We start from the raw sequence: 19,870 nt of genomic DNA, 5'->3' as shown, positions 1-19,870 counted from the left end.
GGTTGTTGATCAGATGGCTGTTGATCTGTTCGCCGAGCTTGGCAATTGGCTTGCAAACGTTTCGTCACCATACGAGGAGACATCATCAGTGCGCAGTTGGGTGGGTACTTCTTCCTTGCCTGCGTGTGTTTATATAGCAGTCAAAGGTCATCTGTTATCTTCTGATGTGATTGGCTACCTGACGTGTAACGAGTCTAGTGAATCTATTGGTCCGTTTGTGATCCTTGTTGCGTTGTGGTCTGTGTTCCTTTGTGTTGATTGGTTATCCCAACGGCTTCTAATTTTAGTAGCTTGTTCTCTCTGGCCTTGATTCGCATTGCGTTGTGGTCTGCCGTTCTCGAGTTTGATTGGTTGCTTGTACCGCCCTATTTCCTCCACCGTGGCGGTTAGTGCCCCTGCGTCCGCCGGTTGATTTGGTGCTTTGATTGGGCGCCTCCTCCAATCCAATTGGTGTGTCCGTTTGAATGACGCTTTCTTGCTTCTTGCATGAGTTCCTCGTATGGTCGGTTTTGCAGCTCTAAGTTCTGTGGTTTTGGCGTTCTCTCGCTTTTAGTGGCTGGTAAATGGGATCAATTTCGATGTGTTTGTTGATGGCTTCTTCGGTGGAGTCCCACGCCTCCATAAATTCGCGTTCTCGTTTTGTTCTTGCTCCTCGAATAGTGATACCGGCTAATGGAGGATGTTTTATAGGCCTTTTTGTTTGACGTTACTGATTGCCATGTAAGGCTGGGATACTGCTCGGCCACGCAAGTTTTACATGAGGAGAGAAAGGTAGTCGACCAAAATATGATTCGAATACGTAATGCCACGACACCACTTATTGACTTAAGACTGTTTCCAGCTGCTGTGCTAATGGTTTGAGTGGGCTAATCATTGGGCCTACCTATACTACTCAGCTCATTGGAGTTCACCGCGAGCTTCGTTGGGAATATAGGAGGTATAAACAGGTCAACGTGATGTGAAAAATTAGGCACGCAATGATTATGATATGATCCGAACTTATAGGGGTTATTTTTGGAAACTTGTTACACCTGTGTACGTCATTCTGAGTGTCTGATCGAGTGCAAAAACTTCGGAGTTTACACTTCTTGCAAAATGAATGTATCCCATCGTAATAATTGTGCTTATGTGTGAAGTAATAGGTTCGATTTGCCCGCAGGTGAGAACCAAAGCGGCAAAATCGCCGTCTCCAATGTTCCCTTTAAGTGTGTGAGTATCCAAATTTACAGCCATTTCGCTGGTAGACTCATGTAAACTTGTAGGAATATTAGCGAATATACACTCATCTGCAAACTAATTTGGTTCTTTCGAGAGACTCACCTGGAACCCAGTTGAATCTCTCGTTTATGATGTTCTCAGGCAACTGAATGTGCTGCACCAGGCCACCTCATGTTTCAGGAGACTGGACCTTACCGTGGTGTGACGGTTTGCGCATCTCAGCGATCCATTGAGCTATACTGGAGATTGTCTCGCGACACTCACAGAGTCTCTCATACCAGGTCGGTCATTGGTTAGAGGTCTGACGAACACAGTCTCCTGGCCCTCCAGGTTGGGTGTTGGAACATGTGGCGACTTGTTCCGTAGAAATGGTAATGCATTTGCATTTCCCGCTAAACACCGCTGCCTTGCGGTTAGGCTTTTGAGCCAAAGGCTTTGGTTGAGGACCCTAATCGTCCTCCTGTCTAGGTGTGGGCGCCCTGGCAGTATCCCAGCCCACGTACAACCATGAATTGCACATACACAAATAAACTCATGCCACATCGGCCGTCCAGTACGGCAGTGAAGCATCGGCTTTGAACACTGATGTCATGCTGTCGAGGATGATGATGATGATGACATTTTTCTATCACATCGAATTACAGCGGTAAAATTTCCTACAGAATTGAGAAGTCTAGTCCGGATGATCACACCCGTACTATGGACAGCCATGTTTCGATCTGTACCCTTTACTCCTATCACAATCGTAGGAGCAGCTGATAAAATACATGCCCGCGCACTTCATCGGTAACCAAACTCTGATGGATGTCGTACAAGTTGCAGTTCACGACCGACATCTCACAATTCTGAATAATGACCGACTACTAGTCACTCATTGGAAACATAAAGACAACTGGCAAAACTGTGAATTTCGGTCGCGCATACAGTATTCTTGGCCTGTGAAAACTTTCGTCATAACCACTTTGTGCTTCTTTATTTGTTTTTGGTTAACTGAGCGCATGTAACCGTTTGTCTGGAGATAATCCTGGAGCTGAAAATGGAACTTTGTGCAATGGCCATTGAGCACGTTTTGTTCCAGTAGGTTGGTTAGCCAATATGCCTGGATTTAATGCAATTATGTGAACCCTGTTGCATACTCTGCCTATGCTGACTTCCTTTTTATCTGCTTTTCGATATTCTGTAAGTTATCAATGCATCCCAAAGAGTAATGTTTAGTCAGTTAATCTCAACAGTTCATTATATTTTCTTTTGTTATCACTTATGTTGTAGTACCAGTCACTGTTACACGCCAACTGCTCAAGCTGAGCTGTCCAGTCTCAGTCTACAGTCACAATTATACCTTTTCTCTCATCCGTGATCGATTCATCATTTGCTCCTTGTTTTCGTTTTACAGTTTTCTGCGTCCCATCCGGCATTTCTATCCCGGAGGACTCTGCTGCTTCGAATACTGTTGCTAAATGATGATTGGCTGCTCAAAATCTTCTGCCGCGTGCTGATTGGTCCATGTCGGTCAATCCAGACGACCACTTTTGTCTAGTTTTCGTCAGTCACCTGTATGTTTACGTTCATGCATGTTGTGTGTGGGACTAAACGCCAGTTATGTGAATGGGAAGAGACGAATTCCCCTAGCACTGGTCTGTGGTTCACAGACACTGCTCACCTCTACCCGCTGGTCACAACGAAACTGGCGGTTTATTTACAGAATTTCACAGCTGCTCTCCTGTTTTCTGAGCACTCTATGCGTTTGGATCGAGCATGTGTGTTTTGCGAGTACAGTCGCTCCGCACTCGTCCGCTAGGATAGACAGGACGCTTCGTTTGCAATGTGACGGCTGTCAGAACTCAGCTTTTGGATGTATACACCAGATTGCTGATCAATGTCTCAGGCAGATTCACATCTGCATCCAAATTGTTACTTTGACTTGTGGGGTTTTCTATGCGCGTCTATTGATTTCTGATCTCACCAAATGGATTTCCTTTGTTTATGTTCTGGTGACAAAACTCCGAAATTCACGATGGAATCAGTTTAGGTGGAGCTGTCCAAACTTTATCCCTCAATGTGTTTCCGTATCCTTGATTCTATCGATCCTTCCCACTCAGTCTCTTGGGCAAGCCGCCGAAGGTGTGACAACTCAGTCGAAATCTCTGAACGGATTGTCCCAAACTTTCAAACCTCGAAATTTCCTCAGTAGTGGAGTAGAAAAAAATCACCCGAACCCTTCGGAGCAACCAGGACGACATAAGACAAACCAATTCCCGTTTGAGGATATCGCAATAACTCCCTCCGTTTCTGTGGATGCATATGAGACGGCATCTGCCGCACCTCTAAGAGGCTACACAAAAAAACAGCTCCCAGCAGCTTTCATCCTCGTTGTTGTTGGGGTCATCCTTGTGGCGCTACTCCTCTTGCTGGTAAGTATATATGTAATGTTTTGGACTACATTCCAGCTAACTGTTTTATTGTAAACTGGTTTGCGTGTACTCCGATTTTAGGTAGGCTTGGTGTTCAAACGTTCCCCTTGATTTTTCCCGCTCTGGTTTGTGCGTGATGTTTTGTAGCATACGTTAGGTAGCTAATTTTGCATTAAACTGGTCATTTAACGATGCCAGCAAACGGTTCTCATAGTAAGTTTGGATCTACCTTATTTGTGCAGTCCCGTATACACATCTTAGAGCAGAAGCCTATATACTACAGAAACAGATAAACATGGTCCTTCTGCACACCTTGCATTGCATCTGTTTTTGGGGCACTGTAGAATTTCAATATACTGATCAGGTTAGCCAGTGGAAATCAAAGTCTTTTCCAGTAATGGCTTCCTATCTCAACTGCTCCGTAATGTGGACGTGTGGAGTTTTAGCTAGCCCAAACCTGTCTGCCATTGGTATAAAATTAGAAGAAAACTGAGACTGACCGCTCCATGTGGATTTCCGGAAGGCATTCACTCCCAAGCACTTTCGAGCACTTTTTGTTTCGTGACCCATACTCAAAATGACATGTAGGTCCTAGTGAGCTGCATCTTCCCCAATGCCTCATATCTACATCACCATATTCGACGTCCTGCAAGGACGTCCCAAGGACTCGCCGGCATCGAGCAGCAATGGCATGCATGTGGGGCTCCAGTGGCGTTGTGCTAACCTTCGTTTGTATCAAAGACGAACATCCAAAAGAGAGAGAATTTAGTTACCTCTATTGTACGGATATTTTGGCTCTGCAGGGCTACAAAATACACTGGACGAAACAGCCAATCATCAGTTTGCAACGACTGTACTTCTCATAAAGTCTCTTGGTGACCGTTTTTACCAAGAAGACAGGTGTTGGTACCACTGTGATTGAAGGAACATTTTGTGCCTCAGATGACGACGAGAATGACGACAAAGCGGAACCTTTGTCGTTAAAAAGACTTCGAATAGGTTCAACACATACGTTTTGTTCTCTGGTTCGCTCGTCGGACGCAATGCCTGTATAAATGGTGCTTGAGGAGTGTTTGCGTCATATAATCGCCACTAAACCTCTAAAGCAACTGACGAACATCACGTTCCTAGTCGAATGGATGTAGTCCAATAAACCGTCTCCCAACTTTATTCTCCACCCGTTTTGTGATAAAAGTCTCCCTATCGTCATCACAAGCAGAGCGTGTACTGCAAAGTAAAAGGGCTATATCTGACGACCATAAACCGTGTTCCACTAGTTTGCTGTCCCACTTAAGCTGTCAGTAGGCTGATCCTGAGAACACACGCTATTAGTTGCTACCGCCCAGCAACTGGACTCACGAATGTCCGCAAAAACACTAAAAGGACGGAAAGGCACTCGATACTCGGTGCAACTCACTCCGATGAACGTCATCCTCAGAATTGTAAATGCTACTGACATAGAACGAACTGCGTAATAGGTGGCATAAAAATGACCTACTTACATGGAAAAAAGGAATCCGAACTTAGGCACCACTAAATTAGATCGACATTATGTTTTTAGTTGAATGTTTTCTTCCGTATTTTTACCCGGATATTCGACATGTTATCGAGTATATTAGCCTCTTACCTTCACTGTGGGAAAAAGTTGCTAAACGGGGTGTTTCAAAAGTTTTATTGTGCTGCTTTAATCATCTGGCGTTGCGTCGTCCTTATCGTCTTTATCCTCTTCTCTGTCGATATTTGGGTGTCCTTACGAGTTATAGCGTCCCAAATAGTTTCCTGACATACATTCAAAAAATAATCTACAAAAATTTGAGTGTCTCTATGATACCTGCCGTCTATTTGACGACCAGACGCTTATTTATCAGGCAGGTTGATTTCGTTCCTCAACTCTAAGTCAAAACATTGAATACAAAACGAATCAGCTGATTGGGCTGCACCGGATTTTGCTTGTTTCGCCTCCAATCACCGCTTTGCCCCCTGATCAGTAAGACAACCCTGATTACTTAGGCGAACAAAACAGTTGTTGTTTTCCTCAGAATCCTGTTGTCCTTTGTTCATGAAAATAGCATCTGCTGACCCCATATAGGCTTGTGTTGTATTCCCTGATTGAAACCGAGTTTAAAAAGCAACAAATGAATTCAGGTCCCTGACCGAGCAAAGCTGTTTTGTAAACACTACAGTCATCGCCCACCCCAGGTCCATAATCTCTCTACATCACCATCGTCGCTACATGCAAAGGCGGTCAACGAAAGTACGTGTAGTCAACTTAAATGGTTTGATACTTATGGCCAACCAGACAGCTGTGGTTTCTGAGCCTCGGGCGGTGTTCAATAGTACAGTAACATAATTCAGCGTAAAGCTGTCTCACTCTTCCAACTTACTCACACTGATCCATCGATCTCTTGTAGCTGCGTTCACCTCAGCATGAAAGGCGCAGAGGGTAACATTGTTGAAGATTTGTTTGATCTAACACTTTCCTCCCGCAAGAGGCTGTTCAGCCATCCGGCTAGCTCATCCAAACAAAACGACGTGCGTTTGGCTTATCGTAGGCATTTGTGCTATCGGTTGCTTTCTCAACTTTCTATGACGGTTGTTGATGGTTACTTTCCCACTTTCTCTTTGAAGCTCCTCGAAGGTGACCAACATCAATTAGAGAACTCAGTTACTAGTGGGAAAAGTTTGGGATCGGTTGAGGTATCATCGTTTTCGAAAGACTTGGTCAACGGTCTGTTTTCTTTGTTTTTGACACAAAGGCCATATTGACTAAGTCCTAATCCATAGGGGAAAACAATCAGTGTGATCTCTTTCAATGAACACAAAGTGTGTCTAGTATCTGTTCTGAATTCGTGCTGGCCTTCTTAGTACCGATGTATAGGGTTGTTTGGAAGAGTGCTTCACCATAATACTTACCGTGTTTTGATAAACTCATGAATCGATTTTGCACACTTAATAACAACACGCTTTCAACCAATTTAGGAAAGTTATNTGCTGGCCTTCTTAGTACCGATGTATAGGGTTGTTTGGAAGAGTGCTTCACCATAATACTTACCGTGTTTTGATAAACTCACGAATCGATTTTGCACACTGAATAACAACACTCTTTCAACCAATTTAGGAAAGTCATCCTGTCGCCGGAAAGAAACAACAAACAGTTTACAAAATCTACTATATCTTGGTATTTTTACAGCTTTCACGTTAGAACTTTCAACTAAAGTTTCATTCAACCTCAGTGTGAATTGCCCGACCAGGTATGATAGGCACATTCATGGCACATGTGAAGGAGCGACCGTTATACCCATGTAAAAGAATTAAAAGAGTGATCCTGAAACGATGTTTCGGTGGAATCAAACCCCTAGTTCTCACTGGGACGTTGCTGGTAACTGATAAACAAAACCGACACGAACTGTTCGACGATGCTCCAGAACAATTAAATGTTGGCACTGTTCAACAGACTATTTTGGAATCCCTCTGGTGATCATACTGAGATGGTATGAAACTAGCCGCAATCGACGCGCTGACCGAATCCACCATTTCAAGTCATTAGGCGGCGAAGATTATCCAAGGGTTGACGAACAGTTAGCATGTAATAACCATGTCAGAAAGTACGGTAAGTATTAGCAACAGACAAGTTAGCAAAATATTTATATTTACCTGTTGGTAATGTGTTGGAATATTGGTAGCTCGGGTGTATTGGTTGGTAATTGATCAGGTGGCTGTTGATCTGTTCGCCGAGCTTGGCAATTGATTTGCAAACGTTTCGTCACCATTCGAGGAGACATCTTCAGTGCGCTGTTGGTTGGCGCACTGAAGATGTCTCCTCGAATGGTGACGAAACGTTTGCAAATCAATTGCCAAGCTCGGCGAACAGATCAACAGCCACCTGATCAATTACCAATATTTACCTGTCATTATGCATTATGTCCCGTTTAGTGACAAATTGCATGCTAATATCCCTGGATGTGTGATATCCTTACTTACTGAAAAGGTCGTTTACGAAGTGATCCAGCAATCAGGAGGCAAATAACACTCATTACACTCACGATATCGCCCGTGTACTATGCCCAAAATGCATCATCTGCTTCCATTGCTTACCACTAGTACTTCGAGACTGAAAATCTACTCTCGGCCTCATCCACACCGCATAGATCAGGTACAGTATTTTATTGACGCTCGTGGCGTATCAGGTGAACAGGTTGATATACCGCTCCCCATTTTGCAGGAACCTCGTCCTAAAGTGGCAGTCTACAGTTTTTCTATGTATGTGGTTGGTTAACAACCGGCGGTGTTCGTCAAGTTCATCGGGTGAATGCCTCTCAACTAAGTCATTCGCGTTGGACGGAGCGATCGCTTTCCCAGCGCAGGCCTTTTACCTTAAACTGAACTAGTTTATCCGTGTGATACGAAATTCATGTAGTTACCTTTCGCAGTGAAATTTTAACTATACCCATACTACTTACAAAACCAATGAACAATACAGGTCCTTATAAGTCGCAGTCACTGCTTTGCCAATGGAGCACCACATATAACAGACTAGGGTGTATAGTGCTTTTCTGGGGATGAATGTATAGCCGGGTTTTGCCTTTAGAAAAAGAAACAGATCTCTCAGTTTCCCAACTGTTTAGTGCATAGTTGATAGTTTCTACGGACAGTTTATGTTTGGATCTGCCATTGTTCTCACCAGCTGAAAGCATTGTCAACAGAATTTCTGGTCTCTGAAAACTCACGGAACGGGTTGTGACTATCCGTCGAATGATCAATGGCTTGATTGACTGTCCACGTGTGTTGAGTCCCAAATGGCAGCGCCAGAGAGTCTTCTCTATCCAGATTCCATTCAATATTTCTTCCACGGACCCCTCTGAGACAGGATTTCTATTGTGTGCAACTCACCCCTTTAACTTACTTGGTCGATGGTATTCGTTGCGTTGTCATTCACAAACACCCACCATGGATCCAGAGCAGGAAGTCGTCCAAGCACCTTTTTTTCCCTATTCAGAATGATATGCCATTGTTTCCGGTCGCATTGTGTTGACATTAGTTAGTTTATTCCACACACTACTGACTGCAGCATTATCAACTGCATCAATGCCATCCTAACTGAAAATTCCAATCGTTCTGTGTACATTCGAATGTAACTCCCCTGTCTTTGCGAGCTAGCGGTTACCGGAGCTATTGTATACTCGGTAGTTGTCCTCGTTTTATACCAAGAAGCCGTAGTTCTAACTTTGCTAATGCGCTGTCGCTCAGTCTAGTCTAGTTATCCCGAACCTTGATGCAGTGCAGACCCTTTGTAGACTTTTCCTAACTTTCTGAGTTGCCCAAGTTCACTGACCTTGCTAAAGTTTACTCGCTCACCCTGAACGTTATGTCCCCAAGATACTCACCACGCTACTATCACCCGGTGCACTTGCATTGGCTGGGCAGCTAGAATGGGGTTTTACTCATAATCCCAGTCCATAGAAGGAGCTCAACCTCGAATTATTCCTCCAGCTTTATCCGCGGAGAAACACAAAACTCTGTTTAGGTCACAGGACACTAGATCGGTTTTTGTGGTGTCGGTGCTTGCTTGCTTGCCCAAATTTGTATTACGTGATCGCACTGTCGTCTTGTTAGGACACCAATTTTTACCTTTCCGAGACGAGCCGTTTGAGCGCATTCCTCATTCAAAATGGGACCACTCACCACTGAACTTCTCGGGCGATGAAAAGCATAGGGGTCACTTGAATCTAATGCATCTACCTTCCTGTGTTACTCTGCCCTAAATAGTCGGCTCAAAGATTCACGTGATGTGCAAATGCTTGGGCAGTTGAACCACGACAGCTACAGTCCACGCGGCTGTTAGTTTGACGACTACCAGACGTGGACACAAGTGTGTCTGATAATGCGCAGTATGAATAATATCTCCGAAAGATGCTGGCTGTACCTATGTGAAAATGTTGCGAGCAGAAGTTTGGGAGGCAAGTTTAGTAGAACCAAATGGCACGTTACATAATGTTCAGCTTATACGGGTCTGAGAAAAGTATACTTAGGCAATCCAATCTGAGTTGAGTTCGTGACAGCTGTTTGTAGACAATGTATGTCAACTACTGTCATTCAAATTAACGTATCATAAAACAACAACTTCGTCAGCGACCTCTCTGGAAATACCATTCGGTGAACTTTGAATGAAAAAAATGCCTCACTTCTAGTGTTTTCTGAAAATTGATTGATTAGCTTGTTTTAAACTGATTAGACTTATACGAGGAGTTGTTGATCCATTCACATACATTTGGGTTGCACTTGGTAATCAATCCATGTAGGAAACGGCACACAATAAAAAATAGACGCGTACAAACCGTTCGGTTATGTCTAGATCCAGCTTTCATTCCTGCTGGATCTTTCCATGGATGCGCCATTTCGTTGACTGCTCTGGAGCGTTTTCAGGTGATAGAAACAGGGTCCGATTCAGGCACGTGGAATTTCCAGAAAATTCTAATGGGGTTTCGCCTCATAAGTGAAGCTCATCTATGCTGAAAAGCCGGGACACACTGCAGCCACTTCATCCTTATTGAGCAGCACGCATCTCACGGAACTCGGAGTTTTAAACTCGTGACTTTCCCACTGATCGTTTGGATGCTTGACTATTCGGCCGCGAACAGCTGATCAGCCTGCACATAGACAGGATACAATGTCACTAATCCACATTACATTAATTGACGACTACTCAATTGGAAGTGTAAGCACTCATTTTGTGTTGAGTTGCTCAGCCGCTCTTGGCAGGATAGTTAATTTTAGTCGCAAAGTCGCGGGTTAAAAACTTCTTGCAGTTTCTAATCAGATCAAAAAAAATTGCAAAATGACTGAGAAGTCGACCTTTTAGAACAAGCAACCGGTAGTTTTCAACTGGGCAACGCTTATCCTTCGACATAAAAGCTTCATCAGGCCAAGTGAGCAGATCACCAATTGGGACAGGTTTCAAGGCAGACGGAGAACTAATCAGTAAGACATCTTCATATTAATTCACCAGATCACTGTTGAATGCCAACGAACGGTTCTTGTCTAAATCGTGTGTTAATGGGTTGGGGGAGTTTCAACTTAGTCCCAATCAAGTTTGGTTCCACTCCAGGGATGCCAGTGGTGGATTTCGTTGGTCTTTCTGGCTTGTGGGTGCTTGTGAGTGTGGGGGAGGGGAAGGTGGGGGAGGTTAAATGTACTTCAGATTATGACTCCTCCCAATAACCGCACACCAAAACATGTCAGCTCGGCTGATAAAAAACCGTCCTCAACACGCTTACCAGTTCCACGCCTTCTATTCCATTAATCCTAAGATGTTTGGGAATTTCTACCGTCTCGGCCATCAGTCTCTGCGGCGTGGACCGTAGTCCTCGCCTCAAAACCTCAGCGTTTTCTAAGTCTATTTTGTGTCCCGTGTCCGGTGCATGTTCCGCCATTGCGAGTCTTTCAGTAACGCTCGATATTCATCTGCGTTTCTTTTCGACCTGTTTCTTTTCCTCCTGTGCGCTCCGATTCTCGTGTGAAGTTCCCCGCCCCTATTTGGACTTTAGTGCAATCGTTACAGATAATTTTCTAGACACAATTCGTGGTTCTGTTTGCGGGGAGGCGATCTTTCAATTGCACCAGTGCAGAGCGTAGAGTGTCTCCTCTCTGGAAAGCTACTCTTATCCGTGTTTAGAATCCTTCGAATGATCTCCGATGTCTCTGGTTTGTATGGAATAACAGTAATCCCGATGCCTTCCCTGTTGGGTTTCGGTACCGGTACCGACACCCTTCACAATAGACACCTAATCAAGCTAACTGGATATCCACAACTTCGAAGTTAGTTCTTTACTTGGGGTCCTTATACGCCTAAACGTTGATGAGGCAATACTAGCGAATACCGACTTGGAGGGGTAGATGAGCGGTTCGAAATTTCTCCATTGTGTGCTGGCTTTTTTAGTACACTGTGGTCTGCATTTTCCACCCGACTTACTGTGTCAAGCAGTCTAAAAAGGCTAGTTTATCTGAAGCTAAACGTTGGGCAATACTAGCGAATACCGACTTGGAGGGGTAGATGAGCGGTTCGAAATTTCTCCATTGTGTGCTGGCTTTTTTAGTACACTGTGGTCTGCATTTTCCACCCGACTTACTGTGTCAAGCAGTCTAAAAAGGCTAGTTTATCTGAAGTTAACGTGTATGGATTCAGTTTATGCAGACAGTTGTAAAGCCCACTGACCCTGCCTCGTTTCATTACGACGAAGGTGTCTTCTACATAACGCCAGAATATCTTGGGTAAGTATGAAAATCCGTCCAGAGCTTTCTGTTCAAAATCTTTTGTAAATATGTTTGCCAAAACCGATGATAATGGAGATCCCATTTCTAGACCTTGTTCTTGAGTGCAAACCACGGAGTCCAAAACGAAATGGATTCATGCATGCTTTTATACCTTCATCTATTTCGTCTACCGTAAGCTGTGTTCGTTCTGGAAGGGTGATATCCTTTATTAGCAGTCGCTTAGCTATTTCCAAACAGTCCCCTCTGTACATTTGTTGTATAACAAATTGACGTCGGGACTTACAAGAATGTCGTTTGGTTGCCCGCTACTTTGTTGGCGAAGTAACATGAATTCTTTACTCAAGTACTAGATTTCCCGGTGAGGGGTTTTAAAATACCGGCCAAGAATCTGGCCAGCTCATGGGGTGGGAAACTGTATTCCGTTTACTATCAGTCACACTGGAACATCTGGTATATGGATTTTCGGTAGGCCGTAACACCATGCTCGGATTGCCCTTTTGGGGTACAATCAATACTAATTACCTTGCCCTAAGTGGTTTATCACGGACCGCAAATACCTGCCAATTCCAGCCTTACTCTTATTTACTGTGGATGTAATGAAGGGGCGCGAGATGGCCCAAGTGTTTGGAGCGCGAATTTACTGACCGGAAGGTCTGTGGTTCGAATTCGACCTCTGGCTCTCGACTTCCCCTGTGTAGGCTTGGGCAACCTGGCAGTATCCCAGTCCTCGTACAACCAGCGGGTGGCCCGGCAGTTATGCTCCGAAGGGTGCAACAGCTGAACGATTATTATTATAGATGTGCTATTCTTACCATTGATCTGCCGGTAAGGACCCTCAGCATCACCTGCAGGACGAAATGTTCCTTTAAAAATTCTCAAATCTCATACCGTCGACCGTGCAGAAACCCTCGGGAACCGGGTTTCGCTCCTACTTCCCGGCTTAGAATACGATTTCTGGTAGACGCCCTCACATATCGATCCTCTATCGGACCCGTTCTATTAAGCTTTATACGCGTCAAAAGCAGCTAGTTTCACACCAAGATGCTCATTCTTGAAGCACTGGGAATTTTAATCAAAATGGTGACTTCATTGTTCTTGAGCGATTTTCCGTGCGTCTAAAGTGAATGCAATGTTCTATGCACCAAAAGCTGGTATCCTCACAATTATATGAAATATTGTACGAGTCTTTCGATGAACACTCACTCAAAGCAAAAAACGTCTATTTTAGTTTGTGGTACCCACATACTTTTTTTAAAAAAAAACGTACTTTTCGTCAAAGTATTGAATCGTGTTGTTCACTGGGTATTCTACTCTAACATTCCAATGTCAATTGCCAACGCCCCCGCAAACCCCACATACTGCTGGGCGCACTAAGTTATAATAATCTAAGAACGATTGTGCATACCGTAGACACCCACACAGAACATCAGGCGAACAATCAGATGACGATGTAATTTAAGAATAAAAACTGTGCTCAGGCGGTTTGTCTCAGAAAATTTAAACTTAGCACCAATGTAGGAAAATCAGCGCAACCACGTTTTTAGAAATCTGGTACGTTAGGCATACACTACGGAATAGTGAAAGCATGAACTGGTGACCCCTCATAATCTTGTCCGTCCCAATGAGACCTTCGTATGTTGCAGGATCAGGTTACCTCTGGTACACTATTCTTTCTTCTCTGCGGATACAGTTTCACGGGATCGGCTGTTTTAACTTGTTGGTGTATAGGCTACCCTTGAGTTAGTGAGTAATCTCGATCCAAGTTAGCTAGTTTTAGAAAGTCAAGAAAAACCACCCTATATTGCACTCTTTTATGCTAGCTCCGTTTGGTTGAACGAAAAATCCATCGTCGAACTGACGACCACGACATCCTACTGTTAAAAGACCGCCCATTTTTTAGTTCAAGGTCGCTTTATTTCAGCTCATTGTCAGATCAACTAAAATTCTTGACGTGACTAGTCGTAGGACTCGCCGACGTACTTACCTGCGGATGTCAGACCGTAATTTGAACACGAGGAAATTTGAGGGGATGCATATATCACCGGAAATGACGGTCTCACATGTACTCGAATTCAGAACTAATCCATTGAGATAGAGAGGAAACATTTTTTGCTGAAAACTTTCAAACCAAAAATCGTTCAGCTGTAATACCCTTTCGGTGCCTAGCTACCATGCCACTCGAAGGAAGCACAAGGACTGCGATACTTCCAGGTTGCCCAAGTCTAGACAGAAGTCGAGATGTAGAGCTCGAGTTCGAACCACGAACCTTCCTGTCAGTAAATTCGTGCTCTAACCTCTGATCTATCTCAAACCAGTGGTTTCCCAATACTTACATATTCTCTTGTTTTTGTCCGGGCGACTATGCAGTGTCAGGCTTACTGGAATTTTTTTCCTAACTGCACTGTAGTCAAAAGTCTACCAGACCTTATGTGTGCTAATATCCCGCTGAAACCTGCTATACGATTCCTATACAAAACGCGGTCTTCCGAGGCACCACCCAAACTGTCTGTGCAGATGTGAACGAACTTTTAAGGGAACCCCGTACTGTGTTTTGAGATTGATTTGTGCATTTTATAGCCACTGGCTGGTGTACACCACGGTCGGATTTATAATGATGGTAAGCTTATCTTCAGAGGAACAAATTCCACCGGGTCTTGTAGATCTAGATATCAGCTCTCTTGTAGCGTATTTTTAATACGGACCCTCCTACTGGTATACTCTAAGAATTTCGGTTTGAAGCTCTTACCATCTCCAGTTTTTCTCCAATCCATCTGCATATTTGGAAGCTGCACTGGATGTATTCTGATTGGTTCATAATGCTTTCTGTGGTAGACTCAAGTGAGCTCAATGTAAATTCAATGGGTATGTCCCATAAACTCTGCAGGCTAGAAGAGTTCAAATTCTCCATTCAAACTAAACGATACGCTGTGTTTACTCCTGAGTAGAACTGATAAGGTCCTTATGTGGAGTGACCTTCGATTGAAGAGACGTTTGGGAGATCTGGCTGTAATTAACGAGCAGTTTGATCCACAACCCTTATAGTTTCCTTCGCTACAGAATAATTTGTTGATTGACCTAGGGTTGTCAGGACAGGTAAATGCATCTGTCCATGCTGATTGCATGCACAATAAGTGGTTACTGACTAAAATTTTTGCTGTTGTAAAAAAGTGTGTAGAACACGTCTCGGTGTTTCCGCTCAAAACATATCACAAACGGTGTTCCAAACTGTCAATTTGTCGGAATGTAGGTAGCTCGGGTGTTTACTGTTGGTTGATCAGACGGTAGTTGATCTGTTCAGTGAGCTTGGTAATTGGTTTGCAAACGCTTCGTCTTCAGTGAAGGAGACGTCGTCAGTGCGCAGTTAAGTGACCCACGCAACTACCTACCTAACCGTGGCATTCTTATTCGGGCTTGCCAAACCGCTACAGAGTAGAATGACAACAAAAGTGGTTTTTTGTTATCGCCGTTTTCCTGTATTTGATGCGTTTGAGATCATGCTGTGATAACGATCAATGGCCTATGTGACCGAAGCGATTGGGTGAGCCGAAGCTGGAAGCAGTTACTCTTGTCAGTGTCTGAACCGGCTACTGTGATAGTCAGATCCAGCCAAATGGATTACACTGGCTCTGCATCATGGCACTTGGTTGACTGGTGGCGCAAGTCAGTTACAAAGACCTCGGTGCACAGATACACTTTGTGCGAATTCAACTTTAATGACTGAGCCCATCGAAAACCTGCGTGATTTCTCTTCGTCACGTTGCAGAAGAGCCGCAATCGAGTTCCATTGCACTTTTTTGAAGTCTTTCTGGAACACGTGAAGCCTGTCTTCCATGTTGTTAGTTGTCAGTAAGCTGTCCAATGTGAATTTCTAGATACATTGAACCCCGAATCATGTACACACGGATCGTGCATTCTTTGCTAGGACTATAGACTTTGTCGCGTGCCAAATCTGTTTACGAGATTCGAAGGATGTTGCCACCTTAGAATAGGTTCCTGATGAATTCCGGACCTTTGCTACTACAGTTATGCAACTGGGCCTATCGTTGGTCGTTTGGTGAGCATTCCTTTCGGCCTATTGATTGACCTGCCTTCGATTGATAGTCGGTCACAGTCGACCTGAGTCAGTATACCCTTATCAATCCATGCGCGCGCAACAGTTGTGCACTTCCGGCTCCGCAGCGCACTGTTGATGTCGGCGGCTCGACTGATGATGACAAGTTTGCAGCCAAATCGCTCAGCTTAACAAACAAATTAACGGTGAGCTTTCTATTCATTAGACTTCACTTATGTTTTTAACTAATCCTCAGTAATATCCACTCTCATCCAGAGTGTTTTCCAATTCACGAATATGATTCTGTTGTTTAGATGAGGTTTATCCGACCATTTGCGACAATGGTTGGACGTTGCACATCCTTAAGTTGACTGGTTCGAATGCATTGATTGGGCGTCATTGGTATCCGGGTTCAGCGACTGATAGTTGACAATCGAGGCGGACTGTGTGCTGCTACCGTAAATGTAATATATCTGCATAATCCATCGATTAAATTTGGTAATTCCTCCGTATGCCTCCATTCGGAAATCAGTTGTGTATACGTATATATGTTGTAATGTATTTTGTAACGATCACTACCGAAAAACATAATTTCGGTGGATATTTTGTGCATATGAGGCTTGCCACAACTACTGAAACCAAGCACACCGAAGTACAGCAGCGGGTAACACGAATGACGATAATCGTTCTGTGCGTTTAATGTGTTGACAATCAGTTTGGTTTTAGTCACCATTGCTGGACGCGGCCAATAGCCGGTTCGCTGGAAGCCTGATGTGACGCCCGTGTTTTACTCAGTCCAGTCTGCTACCAGACTGGAGCACAGAGCTGTCGGTTATATTTGCTAACCTAGGAATCCCGGTGTTTGATATATCAGATTTAGGAAAGTTCTACAGCCCCGTTCATTCTTTCGGTGTACAGGTTTTTTGACCAAACATTTCGATAGATGGTGAGGAATAAGTTACGTTCGACGGGCAACAGAAAAAAAAACAAATGATAGCAGTGCGATTGTCAGTTGTGACCCACATCCGTCAAGACGGGACAAATAATGACCCGCCATATGGTTCGTAGCTGTTCTCGATTTGCAGTAAAACTTCCAAAAGTTTTCCTCCTTCGATTCACGTCAGAAGGGCTTTTGATGTATGTTTTCGGTAGTGATCAAATAGCGATTATGCGGTTTCAACATTAACAGCAATCACAACGAGGGTCTAACGATTGTCATTTGAGAAAGCGTAGCGAAATTACCTGCTGTCCTATGTGCCTAGTGTATTTCACTGCAGCTTTTCGGGTTTGTACTACAAAAACTGTTTGAACAGAAAAAGACTCTCATACTGGCGGCACTTCCTTGAGGATTGGCTCATTTTCAACGGCCCAATGGTAAACATTATTATCCTGTTTTATTTACCCATAACGCGCACTCAAAATGGTACAGGTCTTACCCTAGTTCAATTCATTGTGCTCTCGAAAAGTTTGTAACGGTAATGTGTTCCAGGATTCCAATCAGAATGAAGAAAATCGGTTCTACATAGACAATAAAGTGGTCTAACAGATTCAGCGGTACCTAAAACTTTCTAAACGTATCAGACCCTCACATCAGTGTCGTCCCTGTACATGGTTCCGAGGGTCGCTTAGCTACTACGGACGATAATACAATCAAGTCCACACTTACAGGGTTACAGGGTTCCTTTCTTCGAATCCCCATACTACTCCGTTCGGGAAATACCAGTTATTTTCTGGTATTGTGTTCCGAACTTTTTCTTCTCAGCATGTTATACAGGCTGTTTACACCGGTGGTTTCTGAATTGTACCTAATGTCCCTAATAGGGCATGACCAGTTTGCTGTGAAATTTCGGACTACTGTGGTCATTACCTTCCTGGTATTAATTCTTCAACGAATTTATTTAAGCGGAACTTTGAATTTAGACCGCTTGTTAGCCGCTGTGCACACTTCACTGATGTTGTTGCCCCCTGTCGACCTCTCATACCGCACAAGTTTATATGAACTCCTCTTAATTTCTATCGTAATTGATCAACGTCAGTCATATTTTGATTTTCGCTTGCTGGGACAGTTGTACAGTAACATCTAATGAAAAAGTTATTGCCAAAGTGTTCTCGCAGTGCGGCAGGCCGCACTTCACAAAGTGCATGATTTGAAACTCCATATATATGCACACATATGCACCTACATAAAGTGCTTCAAATTTCTGCCATGTGCTGTCGTATACGTGATTCTTTTGAAGCGCTCAAAAAGGAGGAGGAAGTATTGCTTTGAAGTCTGATCGAACGGGATACAACTGTCACATTTCAACTGTCAATACTGACAATGATGATAACATTCCTCCGAATATGATCATTTGTAGGTTCATAGCCTAGTTTTTGAGCACATGAATGGGCGAACCCTCAAAAGTATCTGTTATTCATCATTTTAAGGATGATACGTATGACATAATTGATGCACTTCAGGTTATCACGAATGTTCAAAGGGATGGATCGCTATAATATGAGTTGTGCACAGCTTACAGTTAGCCATTTTTGCCTCCGCATGGACCCGTTACATTGGGTGGGGGGGACAGGTGCTGTATGCATGGTACACAGGGTCTGTCCATTCAGTGCGCGACGTTTTGCTTTTGTTGAGATTCTCACTCACACTTGTCTGCAGACGCCTGGTGTATGTGGGTACGGATGCACAGGTCACGAGTTTGAACCAAGGCTGTCGTTTCAATTACTATCACAAATACATTCATATGAGGGTGTTGTTAGCGAACTATATGATTTTACGTAAGATATTGCAGTGTTCAACTAGATGAACACGAGTAGAATCTGTGGGGTCCCGTCTTGCGTCCTATGAAGATCGCATTAGATTTTCTGGGGAAACGAATCGATTAGATGTGACGCGATCTATTATTCCCCCATTCTGAGTTAACTAAAGTGACACACACCTTGTTCGCCCGACAGAATAACTAATCGCGGTCAAAGGTCATCCCCAGCTACCAGCACGTATATCAACACATACGTAACACTAGTGAACGCACAACCACTAACCCACCGCTACGCACAACTACACACTGATGATGTCACCTCGATTGGTGATGAAATGTTTGCAACCAAATTGCCCAGCTCAGCGAACAAGCCAACGACCATCTACGCTACCTGAGCTACCGACATTCTCCTCTATAGATGACACACATCATTTACTTGTTGATCAAATAGCTGTTGATCTGTTCGCCGACCTCGAAAATTAACTTGTTAACATTTCGTCACCAAACAACTGCACGAGTGATGTTGTTGCTTATGATAACGACCAGTGCGCGTACTGATGTCTGCTCGTTTATGGGCGAAAAGTTTGCAATTTAGCTGTCAAGGTAGACGAACAGATCAATAGCTACCTGATCAACAACCAATAAACGTATCCGAGCCACTAGTATTTCGACGTATAGCCATACCAATGAACTGCTTTTAATCTCCATCAGTGGCATTTTGCATGATTGATCACGGCTGTTTCAGGTTTATTCTGTTATCCCTATTGTGCTCCTCACTCGGAACTGGTTTGGGTTGCTCTTAAGCACACTCGCTGATGAGAAGGTGCCTTCTGCGCCACCTCGCACTTCTGCCTTATACACCACTGGATCACGTGACAGCTGTACGCATCCCGCGTAGTAATCATTTCTGTTGTACTAAACGATTTGTAATAGCATTTCATGCGGGTAAGGTGACGAAAGTACTCTGAATGTTTGAGTACAACCTTCCGGTGTAAAGAGTACATAGAGTGGTGGTGTAGTTTCGCCTGTTGAAGAAACGTAGGGTTCGCTAAAACCACAGAATAGATACGCTGCAGCACCGTAGTGCTGAAACTTTTGAATTTGAGGTCGTATGTACTTGCGGACGAGAACACCATATTGCGCCGTAACCAAGTACTTATCTG

The 19,870-nt window shown here is 43.9% G+C and overlaps 1 protein-coding gene across 1 annotated transcript in view; it reads left to right on the top strand.

Annotated features, from left to right (window-relative positions):
• The window catches only part of T265_08826 (hypothetical protein), a gene marked incomplete at both ends in the record, with an annotated part of 73,842 nt that overhangs the window by 12,543 nt on the left and 41,429 nt on the right, over positions 1-19,870 (top strand). The window contains one exon of the mRNA XM_009174738.1: positions 2,612-3,629. Coding sequence (XP_009173002.1) covers positions 2,790-3,629 — 840 coding nt within the window. The remainder of the gene's footprint in view (positions 1-2,611; positions 3,630-19,870) is intronic.

Source organism: Opisthorchis viverrini, assembly GCF_000715545.1.
Source record: "Opisthorchis viverrini unplaced genomic scaffold opera_v5_236, whole genome shotgun sequence".
NCBI classification, from domain to species: domain Eukaryota; kingdom Metazoa; phylum Platyhelminthes; class Trematoda; order Opisthorchiida; family Opisthorchiidae; genus Opisthorchis; species Opisthorchis viverrini.
The sequence above is the reverse complement of the archived record's forward strand: the minus strand, read 5'-3'. Positions and strand labels throughout refer to the sequence as shown.